Source organism: Muntiacus reevesi, chromosome 6 (assembly GCF_963930625.1).
Source record: "Muntiacus reevesi chromosome 6, mMunRee1.1, whole genome shotgun sequence".
In the NCBI taxonomy this organism is placed as follows: Eukaryota; Metazoa; Chordata; class Mammalia; order Artiodactyla; family Cervidae; genus Muntiacus; species Muntiacus reevesi.
The window spans coordinates 42,198,752-42,226,140 of record NC_089254.1 but is presented as its reverse complement, the minus strand read 5'-3'; the positions used below and the strand labels follow the sequence as shown (position 1 = coordinate 42,226,140).

The 27,389-nt window shown below is 38.1% G+C and overlaps 3 protein-coding genes across 4 annotated transcripts in view; 2 read left to right on the top strand and 1 right to left on the bottom strand.

Annotated features, from left to right (window-relative positions):
- The window catches only part of DNAJC2 (DnaJ heat shock protein family (Hsp40) member C2), a 30,134-nt gene extending 26,958 nt beyond the window's left edge, over nt 1-3,176 (top strand). For both annotated transcript variants that reach the window (XM_065939970.1, XM_065939969.1), the window contains exons 16-17: nt 2,643-2,797; nt 3,043-3,176. In XM_065939970.1, coding sequence (XP_065796042.1) covers nt 2,643-2,797; nt 3,043-3,117 — 230 coding nt within the window. In that variant the 3' untranslated portion in view covers nt 3,118-3,176. The remainder of the gene's footprint in view (nt 1-2,642; nt 2,798-3,042) is intronic.
- Nucleotides 3,177-3,328: 152 nt separating this feature from the next.
- On the bottom strand, nt 3,329-17,145 carry PMPCB (peptidase, mitochondrial processing subunit beta). Its single transcript, XM_065939971.1, has 13 exons — nt 16,999-17,145; nt 15,801-15,938; nt 14,979-15,065; nt 14,436-14,565; nt 12,203-12,401; nt 11,709-11,788; nt 9,165-9,277; nt 8,209-8,352; nt 5,214-5,374; nt 3,940-4,025; nt 3,764-3,852; nt 3,520-3,595; nt 3,329-3,428 (listed from the first exon to the last, which is right to left on the bottom strand). The coding sequence occupies exons 1-13, from the start codon at nt 17,092-17,094 to the stop codon at nt 3,364-3,366; spliced, it is 1,464 nt and encodes a 487-aa protein (XP_065796043.1). The 5' UTR covers nt 17,095-17,145; the 3' UTR covers nt 3,329-3,363.
- An 84-nt stretch (nt 17,146-17,229) lies between these two features.
- The window catches only part of NAPEPLD (N-acyl phosphatidylethanolamine phospholipase D), a 99,223-nt gene continuing 89,063 nt past the window's right edge, over nt 17,230-27,389 (top strand). Inside the window, exon 1 of the mRNA XM_065939975.1 lies at nt 17,230-17,335. The gene's annotated coding sequence lies outside the window, so the exon portion shown is untranslated. The remainder of the gene's footprint in view (nt 17,336-27,389) is intronic.

Genomic DNA, 27,389 nt, shown 5'->3' with positions numbered 1-27,389 from the left:
TGACTTCAACACCACTGAGAACTGCAATTCTTCCATTTCATATGCCATGAGGGGAGGGGTGTGTTTGTTTTGTTTATCAAATTTTACAAATCAGTATTAAAGGATATTAGGACAATTGACATTTAAATAAGGTCTTTAACTTTTTATCGAGGTTAACTTCTTGATTTTGAAAAATACACTATATATAAGGAAATGTCCTAGTTTTTAAGAGAAGACAGGAGTAGAGGGGCAGCATGCCTATAATTCACGTGGTTCAGAACAAGTTGCACAGACACAATTTGTTATGCTGACATTGTCTTGAGTGTTCTAGCTAATCTGATTACTCTGGATCAGTGTGTTTCAAATGCAAATTATGACTCAATGGATCATGAAATCAGTTTAATGGGTCATGAATAGAAAATATCAGAGGGCATTACATCTGTTATACAAGTGGGTATTTGTGAAACTTTTATTCATGTGTATATGTATTTGGGATGTGATACATTTTTCCTATGAGTTGTTGACAAAAGTTTGAAAAGTTCTCTTGGACCTCATGCATTTGTGAGCCAGCAGTCCTTTCTCCCTAACTAAGCTAATCCTGAATACACTTCCCAGATCACAGTACCAGATCTGTTTTGGGATTAACAGCTTTGACTCTGTGATCTCCTGTCCCTATCTTAGCATGCTACTTTTCCTATGTTCTTAGTCTGATTTATTATCCTGTATTTCAATTTGAAAATATTTTAACAGAAGAGACTTAGAATGTTCTATGAAGAGTAAAAAATCATTGTGTTCGCTTGTTGCATTTGCAAAATCAAGGGTGACTTTTGTCTAGGCTGAGTATTATTTTGGCTCTTTTAAGAATGTTACCTGGAGTAGAAGTGGCAACTATTCCAGTATTCTTGCCTGGAAAATTCCATGGACAGATGAACCTGACAGGCTGCAGTCCATGGGGCCACAAAAAGCCAGAAACTACAGACCAATTGAGCACAAGAAAGATAAGTAACAAAGTGGACATTTCAGGACACTTGGAGGGCAGGTCTAAAGGAGATAATGCTCTTGTTCCCTTATGCCCTCCACAAAATGCAGACATGTTCAGAGATTATGGTTATTCTCAGCCCTTTTTTGTGGGACTAATTTACATGCTTGAGGCAGACAATGGTTGTTTTCTGGCAAGTGGGTGACCCTGTGAGGGCAGGAGTGATTGGCGGTGATGTGGTACTTGGGCCCGACTCCTTTATCTCTTCTATGGATTTAAATGGGCAGGCCCCCCTCTCTGCAACTGTACCAGTAAACAGCAAGCTGGCTGCATTTTTTGGAATGGTGATTTCTCATAGAAATTTCACATTTCATTCATTTTGGTATTATGAAGTACTGGGTTGGCCAAAAAGTTCATTCAGGTTTTTCCAGAAAATGTTATAAAAAACCCAAATGAACTTTTTGGCCAACCCAATACTTGGATAATAATAGCAGATAATAATTACATGCCAGTTCCATCTTTTTTCCGAGAGAGAGAGTGAGTGAAATCTATGATGTTAAACAGGTCTTCAAACTAATAAAATTCCACTTAAAGGCTTTCTGGAACTTAAAAGCTGACTTCAAAAAAGCCAGAAAAAAGTCTGGCTTTCCAGACTTCCAAAAAAGTCTTTAATCTGTCTTTAAATGGAAGTTCTCTGCCTTGTTTTGAGGCGTATTGTGGTTTGTTTGTTTTTCAGGTGTATTGTTTTTTAACTTATTCACTGTGCCTATGAGTATTTTTTAATTGGGAAATAACTTAGATTTCCAGACTTCATCCCCAGATACCATTTGAAGTAGTAGTTTCATTACTGGCAAGATGGGTGCCACTGTGTTCTCATTGCATGGTCTGAAATAACTTAAGCTATCAGTCCCTTAACTTAGACTTACTACTAAACCATGTCAGCTTTTTAACCATTTTAATTTTCCTACAAAAGTGGGATGTGCACTTCTTACATCCTTAGGAGGGAATGTATTTGTGATACATTTGTGAAGTTTTCCATCAGACACACAGATTTGGTTTAGTAGAGATGTACAGCACAGGCTTTAGTGGATGTGCTGACAGTGGCAGACAGGAACATGGAGTCTAGTCTCACATCGCCTCTACAGCATTGGGTACCTGCCTTAATTTTGTTAAAATCGTTTTTTCCAGTGTAAAATAGTGGTTTACAGACTCTCATCCAGCTAAAAGTTGTGTAATTAGGCAGCTCTTTTCTCTATGCTATAAGGAACTAGATTTAGATTATCAGAAATCTAAAGTGACTTATGATTGTGTTTTTGAACCCAGCAGTCCAACTGTATATTTTAAATCTGATTTTTAAAAAAATGTCTGGCAAGTATATTTTGAGACCAGAAATACAAAGCATTTCTTTTGTCTCTGATAATTTCCTGGGATGTGAGCTACCTAAAGTTTTTTTTCCCCACTTAATATTGGGTTGGCCACAAAGTTTGTTTGGGTTTTTCCATAAGACAGAAAAACTTTGTGGTCAACTCAATACTGGTATACGTGTGTCTAATCTCAAAGTAGTTCAAGATTACACACCAGATTCAGATGGGCACTTACCAAATGACTCATCTGAGCAGGTGTTCCAAAGCAGTTTTCTATCAATTAGGATAACTGTTTCAAATAAAATTTGTTTCTTAAACAGGTCCATGCACAGATTTCACCCCTTGGACAACAGAAGAACAGAAGCTTTTGGAACAAGCTTTGAAAACATACCCAGTAAACACACCTGAAAGATGGGAAAAAATAGCAGAAGCAGTGCCTGGCAGGACAAAGAAGGACTGCATGAAGCGATACAAGGTTGTAGATCTTTAGTTTATAGATTCTATTATCATTTAAATCATGTTTTTGTGCTTATTTCAACACCACCATAGTTGTGGGGCCAGTATTAGAAATTTCCTAGCTCTGGCAGTTAGTTAAAAAAAAATCAACCTTTTCAGTACAGATTTATCCAATTGGAATGTTTTACATATTTATATCACACACTAGAAATGTCTGCAAATCCTGACAACTTTGTCTAAGTAAAATGTTTGTCTTCTTCCTAGGAACTGGTTGAGATGGTAAAAGCAAAGAAAGCTGCTCAAGAACAAGTGCTGAATGCAAGTAGAGGCAAGAAATGACTTATGACAATCTTCGTTGTGTATGCATTTTTATAATAAAACTGAAAATACTATACAAATTTTCATTCTTAAAATTATACTTAAAGTGTGTCCCAGCATAATTTCTCAGAGTTCAGAGATCTAACCATTCATTATGGTGGTCTTATCCTTTCAAAGTTATTCATATTTACCAGTATAGATTTTTTTTTTCTTTATGACTTACGGGTCTCAGTTTTATAATGTTCCAAATGTTTATTAGGACCATTTTTAATCATGAAGCCAGCGCATGTTACTGCAAATCTGGTTAAAATCTGGTAGTTGCTCAATAGGACCTAAGGATTTAAAAGAAAAGACAGTTACAACTAAATTCGAAGGAAAGTCCTTAGCCAACTTTCTGCATGGGAGACTAGGAGTCAGGCTTACCAACAGCAGCAACAGCTGGACTCTTATCATAAATATATTTGGTACACACTTCTCGAATTATCTCAGCATTTACAGCCTGAAAAATTGAAGATACAAGCATTCAGAGTTTTTTTCTAGTAGTAAAGACATTGTATACCTGGAATGTTTTAGAGCTAAAGCAAGTTTTATGATGCCTATCTTCAGCTGTTGCATTAATAACAAAGATAGTTTTGCACAGATCCAACACTATCTAAGGACTACTTACATCAATTCTTGCTTCAAGCTCAGGGATGGGAATTCTTCTATTATAGCATAGCATTTGCCTACCTATATCTTCACAGATGGGAGTGGAACCTGTTTTAAAGAAAAAGGAAATCTAAGGACTGAAATATAGATCAACCAACCATGTGAAAATAAGACATTAAGTCTTTATTCTTTTACCATCAAGTTGCAGCAACATGTTTGTCTTCAGAAGATTTTTGGCTCGTGCAACTTCACTTTCAGTGACACTTGTACATAGTCGCATCCTAAAAACCATTTGGAAAAAATCAAAGGTCAAGTAATTTGAAAATGTTATGTGTTTTATGAGTTAATGACCTAAAGAAAGAAAGGGTGCTATATTATCTGTTACACCACAATGTACAAGTGATTATGAATTCAGTTTAGTAAAAAGTTGAAATAGTAACTTTTGTTACTGTCAACAGTAACTACTGATTCCAACAGTTAGATAAAAGTTAAAATACTGCTGATTATTTTCCTGGTTGGGTTAACTTCTCAAAAGTGATATGGTTAGCAGAGATTCACTACAATATAAAAATAGGCTAACTACATTTTGAGAAGTTCTACAGTCATTTTGAAAATTTGTGAATCCCCATGCATTAGGATTTGACTTGCTAGGGGATAGATGATAGATCAGTGGGTCACTGGTTTCTCAAAAGAATCTAGCTGAGTCTAACTTAAACCTAGTAATTAATTATTACATCTCTTTAAGTCTGTCTCAGACAGTAATGCATGTGCCTGCAATGTGGGAGACCTGGGTTCAATCCCTGGGTCAGGAAGACCCCCTTCAGAAGGAAATGGCAACCCACCCCAGTACTCTTGCCTGGAAAATCTCATGGATGGAGGAGCCTGGAAGGCTACAGTCCATGGGGTCACAAAGAATTGGACACGACTGAGCTATTTCACTTCACTTCACATCTAGCTAGAGTGTGAAAGAGTAGGAAAGGGACCAGAGCTAAATAACAGTTTTCCAAGAAGCTGTGGGACCTTTCACCTGTCTCAAGGTACTAGTTTTGACTAAAACACTACATTTCTTTTAATAATGGCAACTTCAGGTTCATTTTTATAACATAGCCTTTCCAAGCCAGATAGGTTTAGAAATACTTCCTAAAATTCTAGTTGGCATTTAAACATTTTTAACTTTTAAGCTCTTTCTGAAGTAATCTGCTACTTAATAATTAAGAACTTTCTATGGGGGGGAGCGCACAATAAATAAATAAAAAAAAAACTTTCTATAATATAAATCAGCTTCACATGAAACCCAGAAGAAATGTGATCTTTAAAACACTGCAACAATTGCTACTATTGAACAGTACTTAGTCTTGTTCTCTTAATAAAATGCTATCACCTTAAAAAATTAATCACTGTCAACAGTGTAAAAGAAGAAACTAGTCTAAATTGGTAATTCTTAAGCAAGATTTAAATTATTTTCTCACCATTCTTTTTGAACAACATGTAGCATATCTGCAACAGTGGCTGGTTCACAAACCATATAGATTCCCCACAATCCTGTATCTGTGTAGGAAGTATTGAAAGACTGGAAGCTATGGCAGAGGTTGCCATGACAGGTAAGCTGGGCCAACTTGCTAGATAAATTCTGTAAGGAAAAGAAATTGTCCAAGAGAACTGTAGGTATACATGTTCAGACTACCAGAAAGAAAAATGAGGTGTAGAAATAGTGACTGCCCAAAAAGGCTGTTTCTCAGTTTTATTCAGCAATAACTCAATAAAAAGCTAAAATTCAATGAAACTAACAATTATAGTTACCTTACCAGCCCAATGCATCATCCCCAGAGAAAGTCATAATGTTAAAATCCTTAGAAGCTGCACCCACTTCTAAAATAATACATTATCATACTAAGAGATTATCATACTATGTCACAGAAAAGCAAATATATCACATATGTAGAATCTTAAAAAACTATCTACAAAAGAAAAACAGACTCACAGACTTTGAGTTTGGGATTAACATATACACACCACTATATATAAAATAATCAACAAGGACCTATGCATGCCACAGGGAACTCTTACTTACAGGGAACTTAATACTCTGTGAATGGATTTATATAAATATATCACTTAGCTATATACCCAAAACTCACACAACTACATTATAAATCAACTACAATATAAAAATTAAAACCAAAAAGTGACAAATCCTGTCAGGACAGAGCTATCCCTAAAATTAAAAATGGGATGATCTCACATATTGGAGTTCGGGCACATTCTCAGGATCCCTTGGCTAATCCAAACCAGCATTCCACTTCTAGCACTGACTGAAGTGGGATATGGTTATTAATTATGTATGTGTTCCAGCTTGGTTAAATAATCATTTATAACCATATCAACCAAAAAACTGAATAAACTATGCCAATATGCTTTGCCAACAAAAAAGTTAAAAAAGGTTAATTTAAAAAGTAAAATAATGCACTGTTATTTCCAACATACTTTGTAGAGCTTTTGGCAGTTTGCTTAAAAATCTGAAATATAGCATGTGAACCTAAGATATTTGTATGAAATATATTTTGTCAAAGTCTTTGAGTACAAATATATACACTTTGTTAGCTATTTAAAATCGTATAATGAAAAAAAAAATTGTATAATGATGCTGTTAAGGTGCTGCACTCAATGTCAGGAAATTTGGAAAACTCAGCAGTGGCCACAGGACTGGAAAAGGTCAGTTTTCATTCCAAGGGAAATGCCAAAGAATGTTCAAACTGTCACACAACTGCACTCACTTCATATGCAAGTAAGCTTATGCTCAAAATCCAAAACCGTCAAACTAGGGGTCAGCAGTATGTTAATCAAGAATTAGGTGTACAAGCTGTGTTTAGACTAAAGGCAGAGGACCAGCGATCAAATGGCCAACGTTCACTGGATCATAGAGAAAGCAAGGGAATTCCAGAAAAACATCTGCTTCACTGGCTACGCCAAAGCTGTTTACTGTGTGGATCACAACAGACTGTGGAATATTCTTAAAAGAGATAGGAATACCAGACTACCTTACCTGTCTCCTGAGAAACCTGTATGCGGGTCAAGAAGCAACAGTTAGAACCAGACATGGAACAATGGACTGGTTCCAAATTAGGTAAGCAGTATGACAAGACTATATATTGTCACCCTGCTTATTTAACTTCTATGCAGAGTACATCATGTGAAATGCCAGGCTGGATGAATCACAGGCTGGAATCAAGATTGCTGGGAGAAATACCAATAACCTCAGATATGCAGAGGATACCACAATGGCAGAAAATGAAGATGAACTGAAGACACTCTTGTTCAGGGTGAGAGTAGAGTGAAAAAGCTGGCTTAAGACAACATTCAAAAAACGAAGATCGTGGCATCCAGTCCCATCACTTCATGGAAAACAGAAAGGGAAAAAGGGGAAGCAGTGACAGATTTATTTTCTTGGGCTGCAAAATCTGTGGATGGTGACTGCAGCCATGAAATTAAGACGCTTGCTCCTTGGATGAAAAACTATGACAAACCTAGACAGTGTATTAAAAAGCAGAGAAATCACTTTGCTGAGAAACATCCATATAGTGACAGCTATGGTTCTTCCAGTAGTCAAATACTGATACGAGAGATGGACCATCAAACAACTGAGCAGGGAAGAATTGATGCTTTCAAATTGTGGTGCTGGAGAAGACTCCTGAGAGTCCCCTGGACTGCCAGGAGATCAGACTAGTATGGTAAAGGAAAACTAAATGGTAAAGGAAATCAGCCCTGAATATTCACTGGAAGGACTGATGCTGAAGCGAAGCTCCAACACTTTGGCCACCATACTTTGATGTGAAGGCTCAGCTCACTGGAAAAGATCCTGGTGGTGGGAAGGATGGAGGGCAAGAAGAGAAGGGGACAGCAGAGGATGAGATAATTGAATGAAATCACCAACTCAATGGACATGAATCTCAACAAACTCCAGGAGACACGGGAGGATAGAGGAACCTGGTGTGCTACAGTCCATGGGGTTGCAGAGTCAGACACAACTTAGCAAATGAGCAACAATAATAATTTTGAAGTAATTTCAGATAGAATAGGAACAAAAATTATACAAAGAATTATCTTTATCCAAATTCCTTAACAACTGTTACTTTTTTTCCTTTATCATTCTCTTTAACATATTTTTCAACTGTTTGAGAATATAGTGCAGATATCCTTTTTACCCCCAAATACTTGTTAATATGCACTTCTGAAAAACAATGAATTTAACTTCACTACAGTTATAAAATTAGGCTATTAACATTAATATAGTACTATCAATGAATCCTTCTATCCTTAATCAAAATTTGACAATATAGCAAAAGAAAAAATACTGTTTTTTTCCATGTCTGGGAGCAATCTAGGATCAGTTCATACGTAAGTCAAAATTCATAGCACAGTTTGATCTTCTCATTTATTATGGAAATTTACTTTAAAATCACATACCATTCCTCCTCCGAAAGAGCGATCCCAGTTGCCAATCAGTGTGTTTGCAACCATGAGACAGATTGTATCTGGATGTGCCCAACCAACAGCTTCAACAGCTACTGCAAGGTGTGCCAAAGGCATCTTGTCATCCCTCACTCGAATCTAGTTGGGATAAAGGATGCAAAGCTCTAGTTAAGATTACCACTCTATAACATGCTTGACAAGAAACTAATTCACCAGTTCTATTAATTGCAAACTTAAAATGCCCACCATGACACTCTTGTTTTTTAAACAGTCAGGCCTCATTATACTCCATAGTTAGAAGGCTTTCACCAAAAGATCTCCAGATGAAATACTACAGACACAACCACCAGATAATTACGTGGTCAAAAAGTTTTGCATTATTTACTGGCAGAAATAATCATCAGTCTGAATCTTTCTGTCTAAATTTAGGCTAATCTTAACAGGCTTGTTTTTGTATTGCCAACGCTAGTCTCATGTAACTGCCAACATCAGGCTTCTTTCCAGATACTAATATATGAGCATCATCCCTAATGTGGCAAACAAAGCTTCTAATGAGGCTTAAAGAAATAGCTGATACAGAGCAGATTTCTCTAGAAGTTCTGGCTTTAACAGCTATGCCCAGAAATGTACTATGGGTAGTCTCAGTCAGGAATAAATCTAAAGTGTCAAAATGTGGGATGTTTTTAAAATAAAAGATTACTTTTATGCCCTGCCAATAGGAAAATAGGCAAAATGTCAAGAAGACCAAATAATACTTTCCTTAAAAAAGAAAAATAGGTGGTTAAATATATGGAACAGGAAGAAATATTAGCAACTGAGTCCATGTGCATTTGGACTTCTTTGGTTTCCTCCATTTTACTGTTAGGAACAGGCACATTTTGTACAAACGGTTATAAATACAACACAAGAAACCAAAAGGGTTAAATGCTAGCTTAGGAGGCTTGGCCTACCTCACTTCCTGTGAATTTGCACGGAGGCAGAGCTGGTATTTCTCCTTTTTGTGTGGACAAAGATTCACCAAAATGAAATTTTGCTAACTCAAGCAGCTCATCATGGGAAACTCCTATATTGAAGGAAAATATTTCATATATCCAGCAGCAATAAAATGTAAAGCACACAATTAACTGCCAGTACTTCTGTTTACTTAAGGTGGTATAACTGGTAACAGGTTACAGAAAGACTACTTGCAGTCAGTAAAAGCCTTTTCTTCAAGAGTAAGCTCACAAAGCACATTGTATCCCTGGTGAGAAGACTTGCAGTTGCACAGATTTCTCATTCTGAAGAACAATCAGTTTTCATCCACTGATTCAAAGATAAGTATAAGATAGCTTGAAGATATTACTTTCCATACAAAATCATGTTATATTAAGTAAAAGTCCTAGAATGGTGGTGGTGGTGGTGGTTGAGTTGCTAAGTCATGTCCAACTCTTGTGATCCCATGGACAGTAGGCTCCTCTGCCCATAGGATTTCCCACGCAAGAACACTGGAGTGGGTTGCCATTTCCTTCTCCAGGGGATCTTCCCGAGTCAGGAATCCAACCCAGGTCTCCTGCTCTGTAGGTGGTCTCCTACATTACAAGTGAATTCTTTACCAACTGAGCCACTAGGGAAGCCCCCAAAAGCCCTAGTTGCAAACTAGCAAAAAGGGGTTACTTTTCAATAAAATTTTTAAAGTAGAAAAGAATATGAGCTCTGTATCATTTAAAGAAAGCTCGATATAAGACATGTTTTATTCTCTGTGCTCTGCTATCAAAATTCAGGACTAAAATAACCTCATATAGATTCCTGAATAAATTCATAGCTTATCAAATACTCACTATTTGCCATCCAAAATTTAAGAAGTACTTGGATTCTATAGCCCTATTTTCCAAACTTGAGCCTAAAGAGATTCAGTGAGATTCTTAAATTTACAAGACAAATTCAGGCATGAGTAAAGTGCCTTAAAAAATATAGCCACAAGATTTTTTTGGATGAAACATTCCATTAGAACATAAAAGCACAACTTACACCCATATTTTCCAAACACTCTCTGATATAAAACAAGACAGTGAATGAATGATTATATACACATTCTTTTCACAATCACTACATAAGAGAGCCACCTTGGATATCAGGTCAGGAAGACCTTAGTGGTACAAAGATGGCAAGCAGAGAGTGTAGACCCATGAGCATGGACACAATTCTCAGCACCTGGCAGCCACCCCCACTGTTTTACCACCTTTATCTGTAGCCCTCCTGGTGGGATGTTCCAGGCATTCAGCTCCTGTCCCGGTACCACCTCCACTTACCTCTATCCAAAAGGCAGGGGAGCCAATAATTTATTTTCTTTTTAAAATGAAGCTGGGTCTGGCCTATTTCACTGAATTTATAATACCACTGTTTATAAGAAACATCATCACTTATGTACTAATAAGGCAAAAGGATAATTAATCTAGGATAGGCCATTAATTAATTGTAAGATATCCCAACTCTGACAATCTCAAAATGAACCAATGAACTGTGTGACAAAACCCACTGCATCCATATGCCATCAACAATGGCAGAATCTCCTAGACAACTTAGCTGTTGAGGCCCCATCCAACCAACAGTGTCCCCTTTCCAAGGCAGTTTCATTGTGTAACTCCAGTCAGCACCAGCCATTTTGGAAACACTGTTACTAACTCAAGACAACTTTAGAGAACATAGAGCCACACAAAGGTAACATGTTTCTGACAGTTAACCTCATTTTCATCTTCTTCATTATTCCCAAGTAATAAGCTCAAAGTCTATCCAGGCCAACTAGAATTTTAAATTATTGTCATTTCTAAAGGAAAATTTACACAAAAGAACATTCCATGTAAATCTTCGCTTTGTGTTAAAAAGAGAAAATAAAACTGGAAACCGATAAAATGTACTATTTGCCTAAAGTCAGACTACCAGGAAATCTAACAAAATCTAACCTGAACTTACTTTCTTTCACTAGCTTCAAACATGCTCCTCCAAGGAGGCCTTGGAGTGGCCTCATGCCACTTTCATGTTCAAATTCCCATTAAATAGTCTCAAAATCCCTTATATACTTCCCCTTCTCAGTAATTAGCAGATCTACTGAATGAAGGAACAAATCAAAGAATGAATAAACAATGTAACATACTCAGGCCATGCCTGACCAAGGATGAAGCTGGTTCTCAAGAAATAATTTAAAATCTCAAGAGATTCCCAAACTGTTGAACACTGTCTACCAACTATCATTCTCCTCCAGCTCACCCACTCGCCCTTCCCTTGCAAGTAAACTCCATTATGTGTGTACACTTACGTACTAGAGGCTCACCAAGCTTTCTTGTTAAAAACTACTAAAGAGAAGACGGGGGAAGTCCGGTTTTAGTGTTCCACATTGCCCTTACACAGCATACTAAACAATTTGCCCTGTAAATGAAAACTCTAAAGATATCTCCCAACAGGATCAAACTGATAAGCATATCACTCTGTTTAAAACAGTCACAGAAATTTAAACTTACCTCCAGCAGCAGCAAGTACTATTCTTGGCCCCTTATAATGTGTGGTTATATAATCCACTAAGTCCTTACGATTTATAGATCTGTAAATGGAGTAAGAAAAGCAGTACTAAAGGGAAATTTAAAAGCACAGATCCTCATATAATATACCTTTATACCTCACATAATATACCTTTAATATCCAATTAAATTGGATCTTAAAGTTATTCTAAGTTAAATGCAGTCAGAAATAGGATATATGCAACAAGTATCAAAGAATTTCAACATATATATATATATAAAACATGTAATATCATCACTTGTTTACTCCAGAAATAGGTATAAACCCAGATACCTGGAAATCAAGTGGGGCTAAAAGGTCGTTCAAGTACTGTAATGATACAATTTCATTCAGATTATTGGGGGCAAAAAATAACTTTCTGAAACTTTGTGAATGCTAATTTTCACAATTCAAATTTTTTCTCAAAAAAAGAAAAAAATCTGAGAATTATACCTACTTGATATTTTCAGTTGGTCCCAAAATTGTCCGACCAAGTGCAGTATTTTGATAAGCTGTGGCATGAAGATAATCAAAAACAACTTCTTGTAAATTGGTTTCAACTTCCTGCATCTCTCTAAGGATTACTCCACGTTCACGTTCAATCTCCGCTTCTCCCAATGTGCTGTTCTGTATTATATCAGCAAGAATTTCTACAGCTAATTGAAAATAAAACACAGGAAGAAACACTAAGAGTCTTAATTTTCACTATTAATATCTATTAAATTAGCATCAGAAACCATGATAGTGACCAGCACTCAATAATGAATAAATTATTAAACTGGAAGAAATAAATGTTTCTGTACATTTGATATATCTCAAAGGACTAAATTAAAATGAAAAATATAAGCCCCTGTGGTACAGATGAGCTTGGAGAAAATTCCTAAATTTGCCAGAATTAGTGTTGTCTCAAACATCTTTCCCCACTTAATTCCAATTAATGATCAGTGTTGGTTAGATTCTGTTTATCAAAGTCTCTGATAAATGAGGATTCAACAGAGCTGGAACAGTTAACAGTAGAAGTAAAGATAATTACCCCAAAAGACATACATGTGACTATCAAAGGATAATCAAGTGACCCTTGGGGAAAACTGATGAAACCTTCAAATATTTATACAAAAACGACCCTAATTTGTAAAAAGTCACAAGTAAACTAAAGGATATATCATGCTATTAAGCAATTTTATCAGAGAAAGTACATACGTCTCCAAAGAAGAGAAACCTCAACTATCCTTGAAGAATTACTATACAATTGTAATCACAATCTAAATTTTAGTAAAAAAAAAAACAAATTTATCAACTGTCATTTTGTTACCCTGCTGTACACTTCTGTTAAGTTCACTTAAAGTGGACTTGTTTCAGGAGCAATAATGGTCCAGTACCAAGGACCTCCTGTAATTAATTACCTGCGAGTTGGTGATGGATAGGGAGGCCTGGCGTGCTGCAATTCATGGGGTTGCAAAGAGCTGGCCACGACTGAGCGACTGAACTGAACTGACATTGCCCCAAATGACAGAACTGACTGCAAGAATGAGCTGGGACAGAGACTATGGCCAAGAGGAGAAAGCGATCTGTGAAACCAAACTAAAGCTATCTGTCCATCTAACACCATGTTGTCAATCAAATAAAAAACGCTCCAACAAAATTTTAAAACAATAAAACCCCATCTGTCCAGACAAGTAATGCCCAGATGGTAAGCAAAAGCCCAAAGACAGATAGATGGGAAAATGAGAGAGCCTGTATGAAGAGCCTCCTCTATTTGGCAGTAGTAGTCTAGACTGGTACCTAAAAGTGGGGATTCATATTTCCCAATATTTATGTTTTAATCAGAATCTTCTAATGTATACTTAATACTGAAATTTAAAAGCATAGATCCTCAATAACATACCTGAAATTAAATTGGGCCTTAAAGATATTCTAAGTCAAATGAAGTCAGAAATAGGATATATACTACTATCAAAGAATTTATATATACATACACACATATACACATATAATTTAATACCATCACTTGTTTATTCTAGAAGTAGCTACAAACCCAGACAACCTGGGAGTTAGTTGGGGCAAACTATTGCTTAAGTATTCTAATGATACAGTTTTATTCAGATTGGTCATCGCCAGAGATGGGGGAGGGAAAAATAAGTGAGCTGTTTTAGGTTTATTTTTTTTGGTTTTAGTCTAAATAAATTGAACTTTGAAAAAAAATTAATGGAAAGGAAGCTACGAAAGAAGTGCACTCCAGGAGGAGGAACCAGAATGTGCAAATGCAATAAAGAAGCAAGCACGTTCTGTTCAAAAACAAAGCCCAGCAGTCAGAAGATATAAAATATGTTCTGGCTTGTAACAGAAATGAAAAAATCAGATAACAGAACAGAGAAAAAACAAAAATAAAAAGTAGACAGTAAAAGTGAATATATAATAAAACAATTAAAAATCATTTACTACCCAGGTATGACTCTGGAGGAATCAGTATTTGAATCAAGTGTTAGGACTTGATTTGTAGAAATCTTTCAGCCTATAAATATTTAATACCATCTGTCATATTTGTAGAAAAAATAGGTGCCCTCTCACCCAGAGTTTGATTCACTTATTTTCACATTTCTGGGGTTTACTCAAGAAACATAATGAAAACAGTACTAAATTATTTTTGAATGCCTGTGAAAATTACATATCTGCAATATAAATAAGAATACCTCTTGGCAAATCTTTAGAGAATGCTTTGGCATAATATACAGTCTGCTCTCTGGAGGTATAGGCATTAAGATGAGCACCCATATTTTCAATTTCAAGTTCCAGATCTAACTGGGATCTCTTTTTGGTCCCCTGAAATAGAGAGAGAGAGGAAAAAAAAAAAAAATATATATATATATATATGTATATATAATCTCTCCTTTTATCCCTCATTTGTTCTACACAGTTCAAACAATGAATATGAGGACAGAAGCCTATGTACAGTTTGATGTAAGAACCAAATTTGGTTTCTAAACTACATCAGGCTTCAGAAATAGTGACATACTTTCAGATGACATTTACATCCCATGAGAAAATCTTTGTTTCACCTCTACAGAGCAATTATCAGTAATTATTTCAGGTAATTATCCTGAAAAAAGAAATATTCTAAAAAATAATAAAAATAAGAGATGCTATACTTCTGAAGTAGTTCTCTTTACCTTAGAATAAGACTTTGTGTTTACTGTCTCTTAAAAAGCATTTAAAAAATAATCTTTATAACTTGCCTTGAAAGCCATATGCTCCAGAAAGTGAGCTGTTCCATTATTCTTCTCATTTTCATATCGACTTCCAGCATCAATCCAGAGCCCAACCTTAATACAGTCAGGTAAGAATTAGATAAGACATCATCTTCCTTCTTTTGAGGGGATAAGGTGGGGTGGGGGCAGTGTTCTTCTTTTTTCTGACAAATGCTTTCCAGTCTTAACATTAAAGTTTTTTTGACTTGACTGGATTGACAATATAATCCTATGAATTATGAGATTTAAAAATTTTAAGTCGTTAGGCTACTGGGTGCCACAAATACTTACTTGCCAGCTTTACTGAGGACCCAGATTGTTAGCCCAATGTGTTACTACACTCAATTACCAAGTATAGTATAAAGAACATCAGAAAAGATTGGCAGAAAATCTAGGTTAAGATCCTGGTTCTGTCATGTATTAGTTGTTGTGACTGTGTACAAAACCATTTAACTTCTAGAATCTTGTTTTTCAACTATAAAATGGATGCAATGATCCCTGCTACAAAGAAGTATTTTAAAGATCAAATAAGACAAGATATATAAAAACATTTAGCACACAGTAGTCCAGCAAATATATTGCTCTCATTATTATCAAACACTGCACAATACAACCTGCTACAAGATGTAGTCACTTAAAATAAGCACACATGCACCCAGTATGGAAGTATTACAAGAAAAGCTTCACAAGTGACAATCACTTGCCAAGGCAAAATAACTGCTGCTACTTTCAACTACCTGCCAACCTACTGACAAGCTTTACACATACGGTCTGCTCTCTCCTAATCAGGGGTCAAACTAAATCACTTACTGTGCATGTTGAGAGCCCAGAGTCTTCAGAGGCCACCCTGAGTCCATTCTCCAAACAGGTTACTCGAGTTTCAGGAACATTCAGAACAACTTGTGTAGCAGCCTGTGTACTTCTCAATCTGTTTCCTCCAAAATATGACTGGTTGGGGAGAAAAGAAGCAGCAAAACACATCACTATTCTTAATACAAACTTTTGATTAGAAAACCAAATCTATCTCAAAGAGACTCTAAAGTACTCTTTCCTCCTTAACTTTTACTCCACTAGATCCACCCCTTTGCCTACCCTAGGAACATTCCTCAACCAACCACTTTGCTAAAGCCAGCAACATGTCCACAAACATGCCCTTTCCTCAAGAAAAATGAACAGTTTTTGTCATTATCCTAAAAGAAACTACTTTTATTTCAATACTTCTAGAAATGTTTAGTATTCATTAAGGGAACAAGAAGGGGAGAAAAAAGTCAAGAAAAGGAGAGAAAAAGATAAAAATACACGCACAGTAAAGAAATGTTTAGCTTCCACTGTTCAAGAAAAGGAAAGTTTTGAAAAGGACAGAAAAAGAGAAGGTAGGAAGAAGGGTAATTACTCAAGATACACTCTGGCTGACTGACTGACTATGGACTATTCGCAGGTCCCCATATGTTTTCTTCTTTATATATGTGTTAAAAGTTCCAAGAACTCTAGAGAAAGCTAGTCTCTTATGAGAAAAATACCTATTCAAACTTTTCCTTTAGCTGCCCCAGGGTTCACAGGAAGCAGAGCTGATGAACAGGACGAGAGCCAGTTTTAGGCAAAAAGAGAACTCAGAGCGGATGGGGTGGGGAGTCCTCAGTTTTTAACACCCCCCCCCCCCGCCCCCGCCGCCAACTGCAACCACTGCGATTTTGGTAATCAAAACGCACTCTTTATAATGACTTCTGAGTAACTGGGGGAGGGGGTTAGTAAACCACGGTCTTCCCACACGTCCCTGGCAGGTCACGCGCTGCGGGTGACCAAAGCCAGCCCAGCACCGACGGGAAGTAAGCGTCCCCGGCAGCCGGATGCCCCACGGGTCTTGGCTAAAGCCGGATCCGCAGTTGGAAGTGTGTGGGGCAAACGCCGGCGGCGCAGCCGGGCGCCCGTTAACTCAGGGTCGCCGCACGGGGTCCTGCGGGTGAGGCCCGGTCTAGCCTGATTCCCAGACAAGTAGACGGAAGCTCACCCGCCCAGTAGCGCCCCGGATCAGGAGCCTCTCTGTGAAACCGCAGAGCTGCCGCCGCGCCGCAGAAAACAGCACCGCTCGGGCCGCCGCCGCCATCGTCTCAGTTCTGGACTGTAGGAAGGATGTGCTTCCGGGGTCATGACCTGAGGTCCCAGGCGAGAGGGCGGACCCCACCTAGTGACTGTGATGGGAATGACAGCCCTGTAAGCGGTCTTGGAATCTTTCTGGACGTGGTGCTGACTGAAGAACACGAATTAGGGAGTCTGTAGAAGCCCCTGTATCAGCGGTTACTTTTATCTCCTACGACGTGCAAGGCACCAATGTAGAAGAGTTAAAGGTAACTTGGGGCAACATATTATCCCACTGGTGGGTAAAATTGATTGGAAAAGGGGGGATTTGATCCGTAATATGAGGAACATGATTCCTCACTGTCCTTAGAGGAAGTCTCTAGTGCAAAGGACAGGCGTGGTGAGGGGAAAGAAGCAAGTGTCCGTGTTGACACCTATTCACTCTTCAGCACCTTCAGTCTGGGTCATCCCATGCCACAGACATTGTTGGTGAAGCCACTAAATGCTGAAAGATGGACGTACAATCCTTGACATGGATTTCTTTCTTCATTCTATCTGTTTAAAAATATTTGTTTATTAATTTTCCTGTATGGGGGTCTTAGTTGCGGCACATGGGGTTCTTCCTTGCAAAGCACAGGCTTCTCTAGTGGTGGTGGGGCTCCAGAGCACGGGGCCCCTCTAGTTTGGGCGCCTGTAGTTGACTATGAACTATTTTAGCTCAGTAGTTGCCCACGGTGGGTGTAGTTGCACTGTGGCCTGTGGGGTCTTAGTTCCCATGACCAGGGATCAAACCCACATCCCCACATCTTCCTGTGTTGGAAGAGAATTCTTTCTGTTAGGATTTGTTTGTTTGTTTGGCTGTGCTGGGTCTTCCTTGCTGCGCAGTGGGGCTTTCTCTACTTGCAGACAGCAGGGTGCTCCTGTTCTGTTATCTGCTGTTGTGTTATCTTGCAGGGGCTTCTCATTGCAGGGGCTTCTCTTGAGCTCAGTAGCTGTGGTGCACAAGGCTTCGCTGCTCTGAGGTATGTGGCCTCTTCCCTGGAGGGGGACAGAACTCTGTCCAGTGCATTGGCAGGCAGAATCTTAATCACTAGACAACCAGCGAAGCCCTGGAAGAGGAGTCTCAACCACTGGGCCACCAGGGAAGTCCACCTTTCTCATTGCATCGTTTTATTTTACTTATTTATCTATTTTGGCAGTGCTGGGTCTTGGTTGCTGTGCAGGCTTTTCTGTAGTTGCAGTGAGCAAAGGTTACTCTCCAGTTGCCACTGAGGCACCAGGGAAATCCTCCTCATTGTATCTTAAGAGCTGCTCTTTCTTCTAGTCCCTTCTTGGGCGGCTCTTTATGCACATATCTCTTAGTGAGACTAAAATAGCCAGCACTGTACTAACTGTACTATTCCTGTACTCTTTTATAGATGTAGAAAATGGGATCAATAACTTGCCTGAGTTCAGTTTAGTTTAGTTCAGTTCAGTCACTCAGTCATGTCCGACTCTTTACAACCCCATGGACTGCAGCACACCAGGCTTCCCTGTCCAACACCAACTCCCGGAGCTTACTCAACCTCATGTCCATTGAGTCCGTGATGCCAACCAACCATCTCATCTTCTGTCGTCCCCTTCTCCTCCCACCCTCAATCATTCCCAGCATCAGAGTCTTTTCAAATGAGTTAGTTCTTCGCACCAGGTGGCCAAAGTATTGGAGTTTCAGCTTCAGCATCAGTCCTTCCAATGAATATTCAGGACCGATTTTCTTTAGGATGGACTGGTTGGATCACCTTGCTGTCCAAGGGGCTCTTTTTTTTTTTTTTTCCTTTTTTTTTTTTTTTTTCCAAGGGACTCTTAAGAGTCTCCTCCAACACCACAATTCAGAAACTTCAATAATTCAGCACTCAGCCTTCCTTATAGTCCAGCTTTCACATCCATACATGACTAACGTTCAGGATACTAATAATAGGCTATGTAGCACCAAAGCCTTTGCTCTTAAACACCACATCATCCTACCCTGAAAGTTGGTGTTCCCCAGGGTTTTGGACCTTAGCCTGGGCCTCTACTACTACACACTCTCCCTGTGGTTTCCACTTTCACTGGAGACCTTCCCTGTTTGTCTTTTTTTGAGACCAGGCTCACTTAACCATTCAGTGACTAGACAACTACACTTGAATATCCCATTGGCACCTCAATATCATCTCGTCCAGAATGCACTTCACTGGCTTGCTCCTAAGTCTATTCTTGTATAGTCAATGAAAACAGCCAATGATACCTCCATTCACTAGACATCCAAACCAGAAACCTGGATTTCATCCTCAGCTCCTCCCTTTTTCTCATTCTCAACATCCAATTAATACACCCCTTTCCAGCCTTTTCAATCTAGTCCAGCCCAACTATCATAGTGTTTGGAACAAGGGGTCTTTTTTGAATGCAACTTTGTATTCTATCAACTTGTATGATAGTCCCATTGTGAAGAACCCCCCAGGAACTTCCCTTGGTCAGGATAAAGTGAAGGCTCCCTAGTATGGAAGATAGGTCCCTTCATGAGTTGATTCCTACTTATCTTTTCAGACTCATCTCTCTCTACCTCTCCCTTCTGCTATGATCCACAGGTTCAGCTTACAGGACCTATTATGTAATAAATACAGCAAAGTTTATTCCTTCATGTTTCTAAAACAAATGTGTGTTAACAATAAAGAAATACAAACATCATACATATATACAAAAATATTTAGGTATAATCACAGGAGGCACCTGGGAAATTTCAGCACATCTTAATTCAAACTTAGTTTAGGATCTCAGGGAAAATGACAAAATAAAGACCTCTGAAAGTTCTCTCTTCTTTTCATAAAATAAATGAGAAAACTGGTTTTAAAATTGGCCAAAATATGAGACTTCTCTGGTGGTCTAGTGGTTAAGACTCCAGGCTTCCACTGCAGAGGGCATGGGTTTGATCCATAGTCAGGAAACTAAGATCCCGCATGCCACGCAGCATGCCTAAATAAGCAAATGAAAAATAAAAATGGCCAGAATCAACATTTTCAAAACTCTGAAAATTAAACAAGGTTTGCATTAATCTGGGGTGCTATTTTTTTTAATCCAGTAAAAACACCGAAATCTCAGTAAGAATACTGAGCTTCGTACTGTTCTAACTTAAGGGTTTAACATTATAGTGTTTAACTCTGTATTTAGCCCCTTGCCCCTAACTCCGTGGTACACTTGAAAACCAGGATCCCACAACCAAGGTGAAAATCAGCAGCCTGGCAGCCACCAGAGGGGGTAAAATTGGGTTGGAATTCCTTCAAGGCCTCAAATCCAGAGAATCTAAATTGTTTGACCTGTCTCATGCTCCACTGGGGCTTCCCTGGTGACTCAGCAGTAAAGAATCTGCCTGCCAATCCAGGAGATGCGGGTTTGATCCCTGAGTCAGGAAGGCCCCTGAAGAAGGAAATGGAAACTCACTCCAGTATTCTTTCCTGGAAAATTCCATGGACAGAGGAGCATGGTGGGCTAAAGTCCATGGTGTTGCAAAGAGTTGACATGACTGAGAGATTAACACTTTCACTTTTTTCACTTTTCATGCTTTTCTGGATGACCTCACTTATAAATTTGCCTTTATTTGACCTGACTTAAGGCCAGAAGCCTTCTTCTGGAGATGTTTGTCGAAAATATTTAGAGGCAGCCGTCTAACTTTAGGTGACTGCTTAGAGGTAGCAGATAATGTTAAAGGCAAACAATAGGCAAACCAAGAAGCTTAAAAGAAAAAGCTAGGGCCTCAGTCGTCCATATAAGGATACCTCGTTTTACTGCTCTAGACTTTTTTGTGCTTCACAAATGTTGCGACTTTTAAAAATTGAAATTTTACCGCAACCCTATTGGCACCATTTTCTCCCGGGTCATTTGCTCACTTTGTGTCTCTATGTCACATTTTGGTAATTCTCACGGTGTTCCAAACTTTCTTCATTATTATTATATTTGTTATGATGATCTGTGATGTCAGTGATCTTGAATGTTACTAAGGCCCAGATGATGGGTAGCACATTTTAGCAAGAGATAATTTTTAAATTAAGGTTTGTACATTGGCTTTTTAGACAAAATGCTATTGCACATTGCAGTATAGTATAAACATAACTTTTATGTAAAGTGGGAAACTGAAAAATTCATGTGACTCACTTTATTACAATGTTTACTTTATTGTGGTAGTCTGGAACTGAACCTACAAGATCTGAGGTCTACCTATAGAGGCTTTGAAAAGCCCAGACATAGTTCTGGGAGTCTGGAAAGCCATGCACATGTCTATGGCTGTGTGCATACTCAGGGCTGTACACATGCCCAGGAGAGACCTGAGAACCCCCTGACTGACCTTGAGGCTGTGTGCACACAGGAAGAAAAGGCTAAGGCCAAGTTGTCAACTGCCTGGCTGAGTGTTGAAGGTATGCACAGAGCTTCTTGACAACTGAGAAGTTCATTGAACCTAGGCATTCATGGAAGTATCTATATAATTATTAGCTGCCCATTAAGCTATTTGAGCAGAAACTTCAGTGGTAACACGTGACTTTAAGGAATTCATTTAAAGAAGTCACTAAAGTAAACAGTGGTGACTATATCCGGGAGAGAGTGGAATCTGATATCCAGAACTGACACATTATATTATTCTAAATGTCTAGTTCTCAACAAAAAAATTACAATTCAAAGAAAAATTACATTCAAAGAACTAAGAAAATACAGTCATGCACAGGAAAAAAAAGTCAAAGAAAATGTCCCTGAGGAAGCCAAGACATTGGACTTAAAAAGACAAAGACCTTTTAAAATAAGATGTTTTTAAAATGTTCACAAGACTAAAGGAAACAATGTCTAAACAACTAAAGGAAGGTATGAGAATTATGTCTCATCAAATACAGAATATCAACAAAGAGATAGTAATTATCTTTAAATCAAAATCCTGGAATTAAAAGATATAATAAATGAAATGGAAAATTCATTAGATGGGCTCAACAGCAGCTATGAACAGATAGATCAACTGAGATTAACAGTGTGTGGGTTTAAGAGGAAAAAAATGAAGGGAAATGAACAGAGCCTCAGATTTCTTTGAGATACCTTCATGCATTCCAACATGCACATAATGGGAGTTCCAGACAGAAAGTACAGAGAGAAAGGGAGAGAAAATATCTTTGAAGAAATAATGATCCAAAACACCCAAATTTGATGTAAAACACTAATCTACATGTCTAAACATCTGAACAAATTCAAAGTAGAATAAACTCTAAGACATCTACACCTGGACATATCATAATGTTAAAACTATAGAAAGAGAAAATCTTAAAAGCAGAACAACTAAGATATCTATTCAAATCCTTTATCCAAGTCTTGGTAACAATTTTGAAATAATTCACATATCATGTAATTCTGCCACTTAAATTATACAGTTCGGTGACTTTCAGTATATTCACGGAGTTGGGTCACCATCACCACCAATTCCAGAACATTTCAATTACCTGAAAAAAAGAAACCCATACCCTTTGCTGTCAACCTCCACTCTTACCTTTTCCCCCAACCCTAGATAACTACCAAAAAAAATTTACCTTGTTTCTTGACAGTTTTGCCTTTTCTAGACATTTCTAATAATGGCATAATAGAATGTATAGTCTTTCATGTAATCATTGAGTATACTTGTTTCTTGTAATCAAGGACTGTACTTCTTTCACTTTATGTAATATTTTCAGGGTTCATCCATGTCTTCGAACGTGTGAGTCTTTCATTCATTTTACTGCTGAATAACATTCTGTTTCATGGATATAAACCTGTGGGTCATGTCCACCTTTTTGCTGTTATGACTTATGCTGTTGTGAACATCAGTATACAAGTGGACATCTGTTTTCACTTCTCAGGTATATATCTAGCAGTGGAATTGCTGTGTCAATGGTAACTCTACACCTAACTTTTTGAGGAACCCTCGTATTGTTTTCCAAAGTGCTGTATCACTTTACATTTCCGGTAGCAGCACGTAGGGTTCTAATTTCTCCACATCCATACCGCTACTTGTTATTGTCTCTTTTTAAAATTTAAGCCGTCCTAGTGGAGGTGAAATAGTGTCTCATTGGGATTTTGAGTTTGACTTTGATGTCTGAAGGAGTGTAGGGGAGGTAGGGAAATGACTTATAGCAGAAGTGGCCTTTGGAGAGCCTAGGAGTGTTGGAGGCACTGAACTCCTGGTGGTGGCAGTGTCGTAGGCATCCTGCCTGGCCTCTGATTCCTACTCATTTTCAGACCTTGCTTCTCCAGTCTCCCCACTGAGTCTATGAAGCACAGAAGTTTTTATTTGATGAAGTCCAGTGTATTTTTTTTCTTTAGTTGCTTGTGTTTTAGGTGTCATATTTAAAAAATGCACAATCAAAGATTATGAAGATTTACATCTGTGTTTTCCTCTAAGAGTTTTATAATTTTAGTTCTTTCATTTACGTCTTTGATCCATTTTGAGTTAATTTTTATAATATCATATGAGATAGGATGTCCAACTTTGTTCTTCTGCATGGGATGTCTAATTATCTCAGCACAGTTTGTTGGTATGGTCATAATATTTAAATGGGTTGGTGTTTATCGCCAGTCCTTTTATGTGGTTTTTGTAAACTGATTAATCTTTTGACTGAATTTCATTGTCAAATAGTTGTTGCTAGTTTTGTTGTTTTGAAACTTTCTTTATGGATGTCAAATTCCTTTAAGTTTTTCATGTTTGAGAATATCTGCTTTTGTTTTTATCCTTGAACAATATTTTGTCTGGGCTTGATATTCTTGGGTCACATTTTCATTTGCTCAGAATTTCATAGACACAGCTCCATTATTTTCTTCAATATTGCTTTGGAGAAACAGAGGCTAACCAGATTTGTTTTAACTACCCTAAATATGGCTCACTTTGTCTATTTGAAAATCTAAAAAAAGATAGTTTATTCTTGAAGTCTAATAACTTAACTATGGATATATCTTAATATTGAGTAATATTTTTCTTTTTTTGAGTAATTTTTGTGTTCAGTGATTTTCATAAAAATTTCAGGGAACACAGTATATTTTTTCAATCTGCAGATTCACATCTTTCTTCATTTTAGGAAAATTCTCTTTGATTACATCTTCTGGCATTCCACTCAGTGAGTTCTTTATTGGGGATAACAGTTCTCTTTATGATGAATTACTTTATCTGTCTTCCGTGTTTATTGGCATCTCTCTAAGTTCTTGAAGCTTTGTCATTTTCATCTCAATCTTTTGTGATTATCTCAAGCCAGAAATAGACCCACACATATCTAGCCAACTAATTTTTGGCAAAGATGAGAAAGTAATTTAATGGTCAAAGGATACCCTTTCCCACAAATGGTGCTGGAGCAACTGGATATTTCTAGATACCCTCCCCACTTCCCTCAGTGAACCTCAGCCTAAATCACACACCTTATATAAAAATCAGCTAAAATTGAATCATAGACTAAACGTAAAACTATAAAACTTTTAGGAAAACACATAACATAAAATCTTTGGGATGTAGGGCTAGGTGAAGAATTTTTAGACTTGATATCAAAAGTTAATTTCCTGGGTGTGATATTGTATTACAGTTATGAACAATATTACTGTTGGACAAGATAGATAAAGGGTATGTGGAGTCTCTCTATATTATTTCTTACATTTGCATGTGAATCTACAATTACTTCAAAATAAAAAGTTGAATTTTAGGAGAAAAAGAGATTACAGTTCAAAAAAAATTTTGTATTGTGGGAGAAGAACCATGTGGGAAAAGTATTGTTTCTATCTACTGATCATCATATATCAGTCAGGCACTCATACACACACACACACACACACACAACACACACACACATTAGTCACAGAGGTTCTTACAAATTGATATAGAGAAATTTAGAATTGTTCATCTGGGCATAACTAATAAGGTAATAAAGCAAATTGCAAATGAATTGGAGTAAAAAAATCTTTGCATGTTTCACAAAGCTTTCCTGATCCCGCACTTTCTGCGGTGGCCCTCTAACGAGGAGGGAGCTGTTAGCGGACTGTGAGGTGTGTAATGTGACAGCTGGGGCGGCCCCCTGCGTCTGGCTGCGCTACTGGCAGCCTTTGTGCCCAGCGTGGACTCACTGAAGTGCTTTAGCTTTGTTTCCTTTTGTTTTTTGCCTCTTAATGGAGGTTACACTGAGTGGGAAGGAGGCCCTGAGTTGAATGTATAATCACCATGGGAACAGAGGCCACAGTCAATCCCTGGGAATGCAGCTCATGGCCCCCTCCACATGACTATCGTCCAAGTCCTTCTTATGCATTTTTTCTATGTCCTGAATGTTTCTGAGTTTGAGTGAGTGTGTGCAGGTGTGTCTTTGTCATTCTTATAGATTACCTGATTTGTCCTTGAGGACAGAGGCAGAGGAAAATGTAGGGTACTTTATACAAACAATTTCCCATCCTTCAAAGTTCTGGTTTGTGTTTATTAACTAGGAATCAATTATAAACAAATGTGGTAGAAGAAAAGTAATTGCTGAAAAATCTGAACTCCCACTTACATCCACTCAGGCCACTATGTCTCTTGTATAGGAAATTAAGTCCAGCATTTATGATGGTAGCAAAATCTGATTTTCTGTCTTCCTCACCTTCATTTTCTGCTAGTCTAGATGACTTCAAATTTCGAGGATCTTTGCATTCCCATTGGTCTTTCTGGGACTCTTAAATCATGAATTGCCTCCTCATCTTGTTCTCCATTGATTATATGCTCAGTGCTCCTTGACTCACATTGGATTAATATGTACTAAATGTTTCTTCCCCTGGGCTCCATTTACTCCACAAACCTTCCTAGAGACTCTGTCTTTTCTGTAGTGAAGACCTACAGTACCTTCTAAAAAGATATTCTGCTGTGGATGACTCCAGTAGGGTGTGTGTGTGTGTGCTCAGTCGCTAAGTCACATCTTTAGGATGTGACTTAAACTTATTAAATCTTCACAGGAAACATCCAACGGATCTGGTAGAGAAAGAATGTAGGAGACAGAGTATAGGTTCTAATTTAATATTGAAGAAGCTTTTGCAAAGATCTCAAAATACACAAGAATCAAAATACACAAAAATCAAAATACACAAAGATCAAAAATACACAAGAGTATGAAATCACCTGGGTCACAGGATGTTATTCGTCAGACCTGACTATAAGATTCTTACAAAAGTGAGATTTGAACCTATTTTCAACATTTTCTCCATTATCTGGTACCTGAGAAAAGAATAGGCAATTCAGAAACTATAGGAATGATGATCTGCCAATTAAGTAATTTAGAGTTCCAGGGAGGGGCTCACCTGGTGTCTAGCGGTTGAGAATCTGCCTGCCAATACGGGGGTCAAGGGTTCAATCACTGTTTTGGGAAGTTCCCGCATGCCCAAGGCAACTAAGCCCCCTGCGCCACAGCTACTGAGCAAGTGCTCTAAAGCCCCTGAGCCACGATTACTGAGCCCCTGCACTGCGAGTACTGAAGCCCACTGCACTTAACAGCCCGTGCTCTGCAACAAGAGAAGCTACTGCAATGAGAAGCCCACGCACCACAACGAAGAGTAGACCCCGATTGCAGCAATTAGAGAAAGCCAGTACATAGCAAGACCCAGCACAACCAAAAATAAATAAATAAAACTTTAGGTTTCCAGGGAGAGACGCTAGTCAAGTCAGTTTGGTTTTCTATCTGCCTGGATCTCTTGTATGCATCCCTCTCTTCTTAACCCTGGCTGATTTCACCAAATTTGTATAGAGATAGCTAGTAGTAGTAGTATTGTTAGTCACTCTGTCATGTCTGACTCTTTGTGACCGCATGGACTGTAGCCCACCAGGCTCCTCTGTCCACGGAATTCTTCAGGCAAGAATACTGGAGTGGGTTGCCATGCACGTCTCCAGGGGGTCTTCCCAACCCAGTTATCAAACCTGGGTCTCCCGCTTTGCAGGTGGATTCTTTACCAACTGAGCTACCAGAGATAGCTAATCCTAAAGTATAATTTAATATAAAAGTATTTTTAAAGATTCCTACCAAATCCATAAGCTGGCATGAAACTTTTTCCTGTTGATCTCTTTTTAGTTTCAGTGTGTGGTGGCCAGAATTCTAAGATGACCCCCAATGACCCACGCCCTTATATAATCCCCTCCTGTTCACTCTCATTCCTGTGATTAGATTACATTATATGGCAAGGTGAGGGGATTTTTCAGAAGGAATTAAAGCTCCTAGTTAATTGAGTTTAAGTTAATCAGATAGCCCTGGGAAGACTTCACCTAATAAGGTGAGCCCTTTCACAGGGTCTGGAGGTAAGTCATTCTACTGCTAG

Bases quoted from the DNA above. Each gene is read 5' to 3' on its own strand.
- PMPCB (XM_065939971.1), bottom strand. From the start codon at position 17,094: ATGGCGGCGGCGGCCCGAGCGGTGCTGTTTTCTGCGGCGCGGCGGCAG. The intron at 4,026-5,213 runs GTGAGAAAATAA...AATGGTTTTTAG, and splicing joins CATGTTGTTCAAAAAGAATG to GATGCGACTATGTACAAGTG. The intron at 3,853-3,939 runs GTAAAAGAATAA...TCTTTAAAACAG, and splicing joins CATGTTGCTGCAACTTGATG to GTTCCACTCCCATCTGTGAA.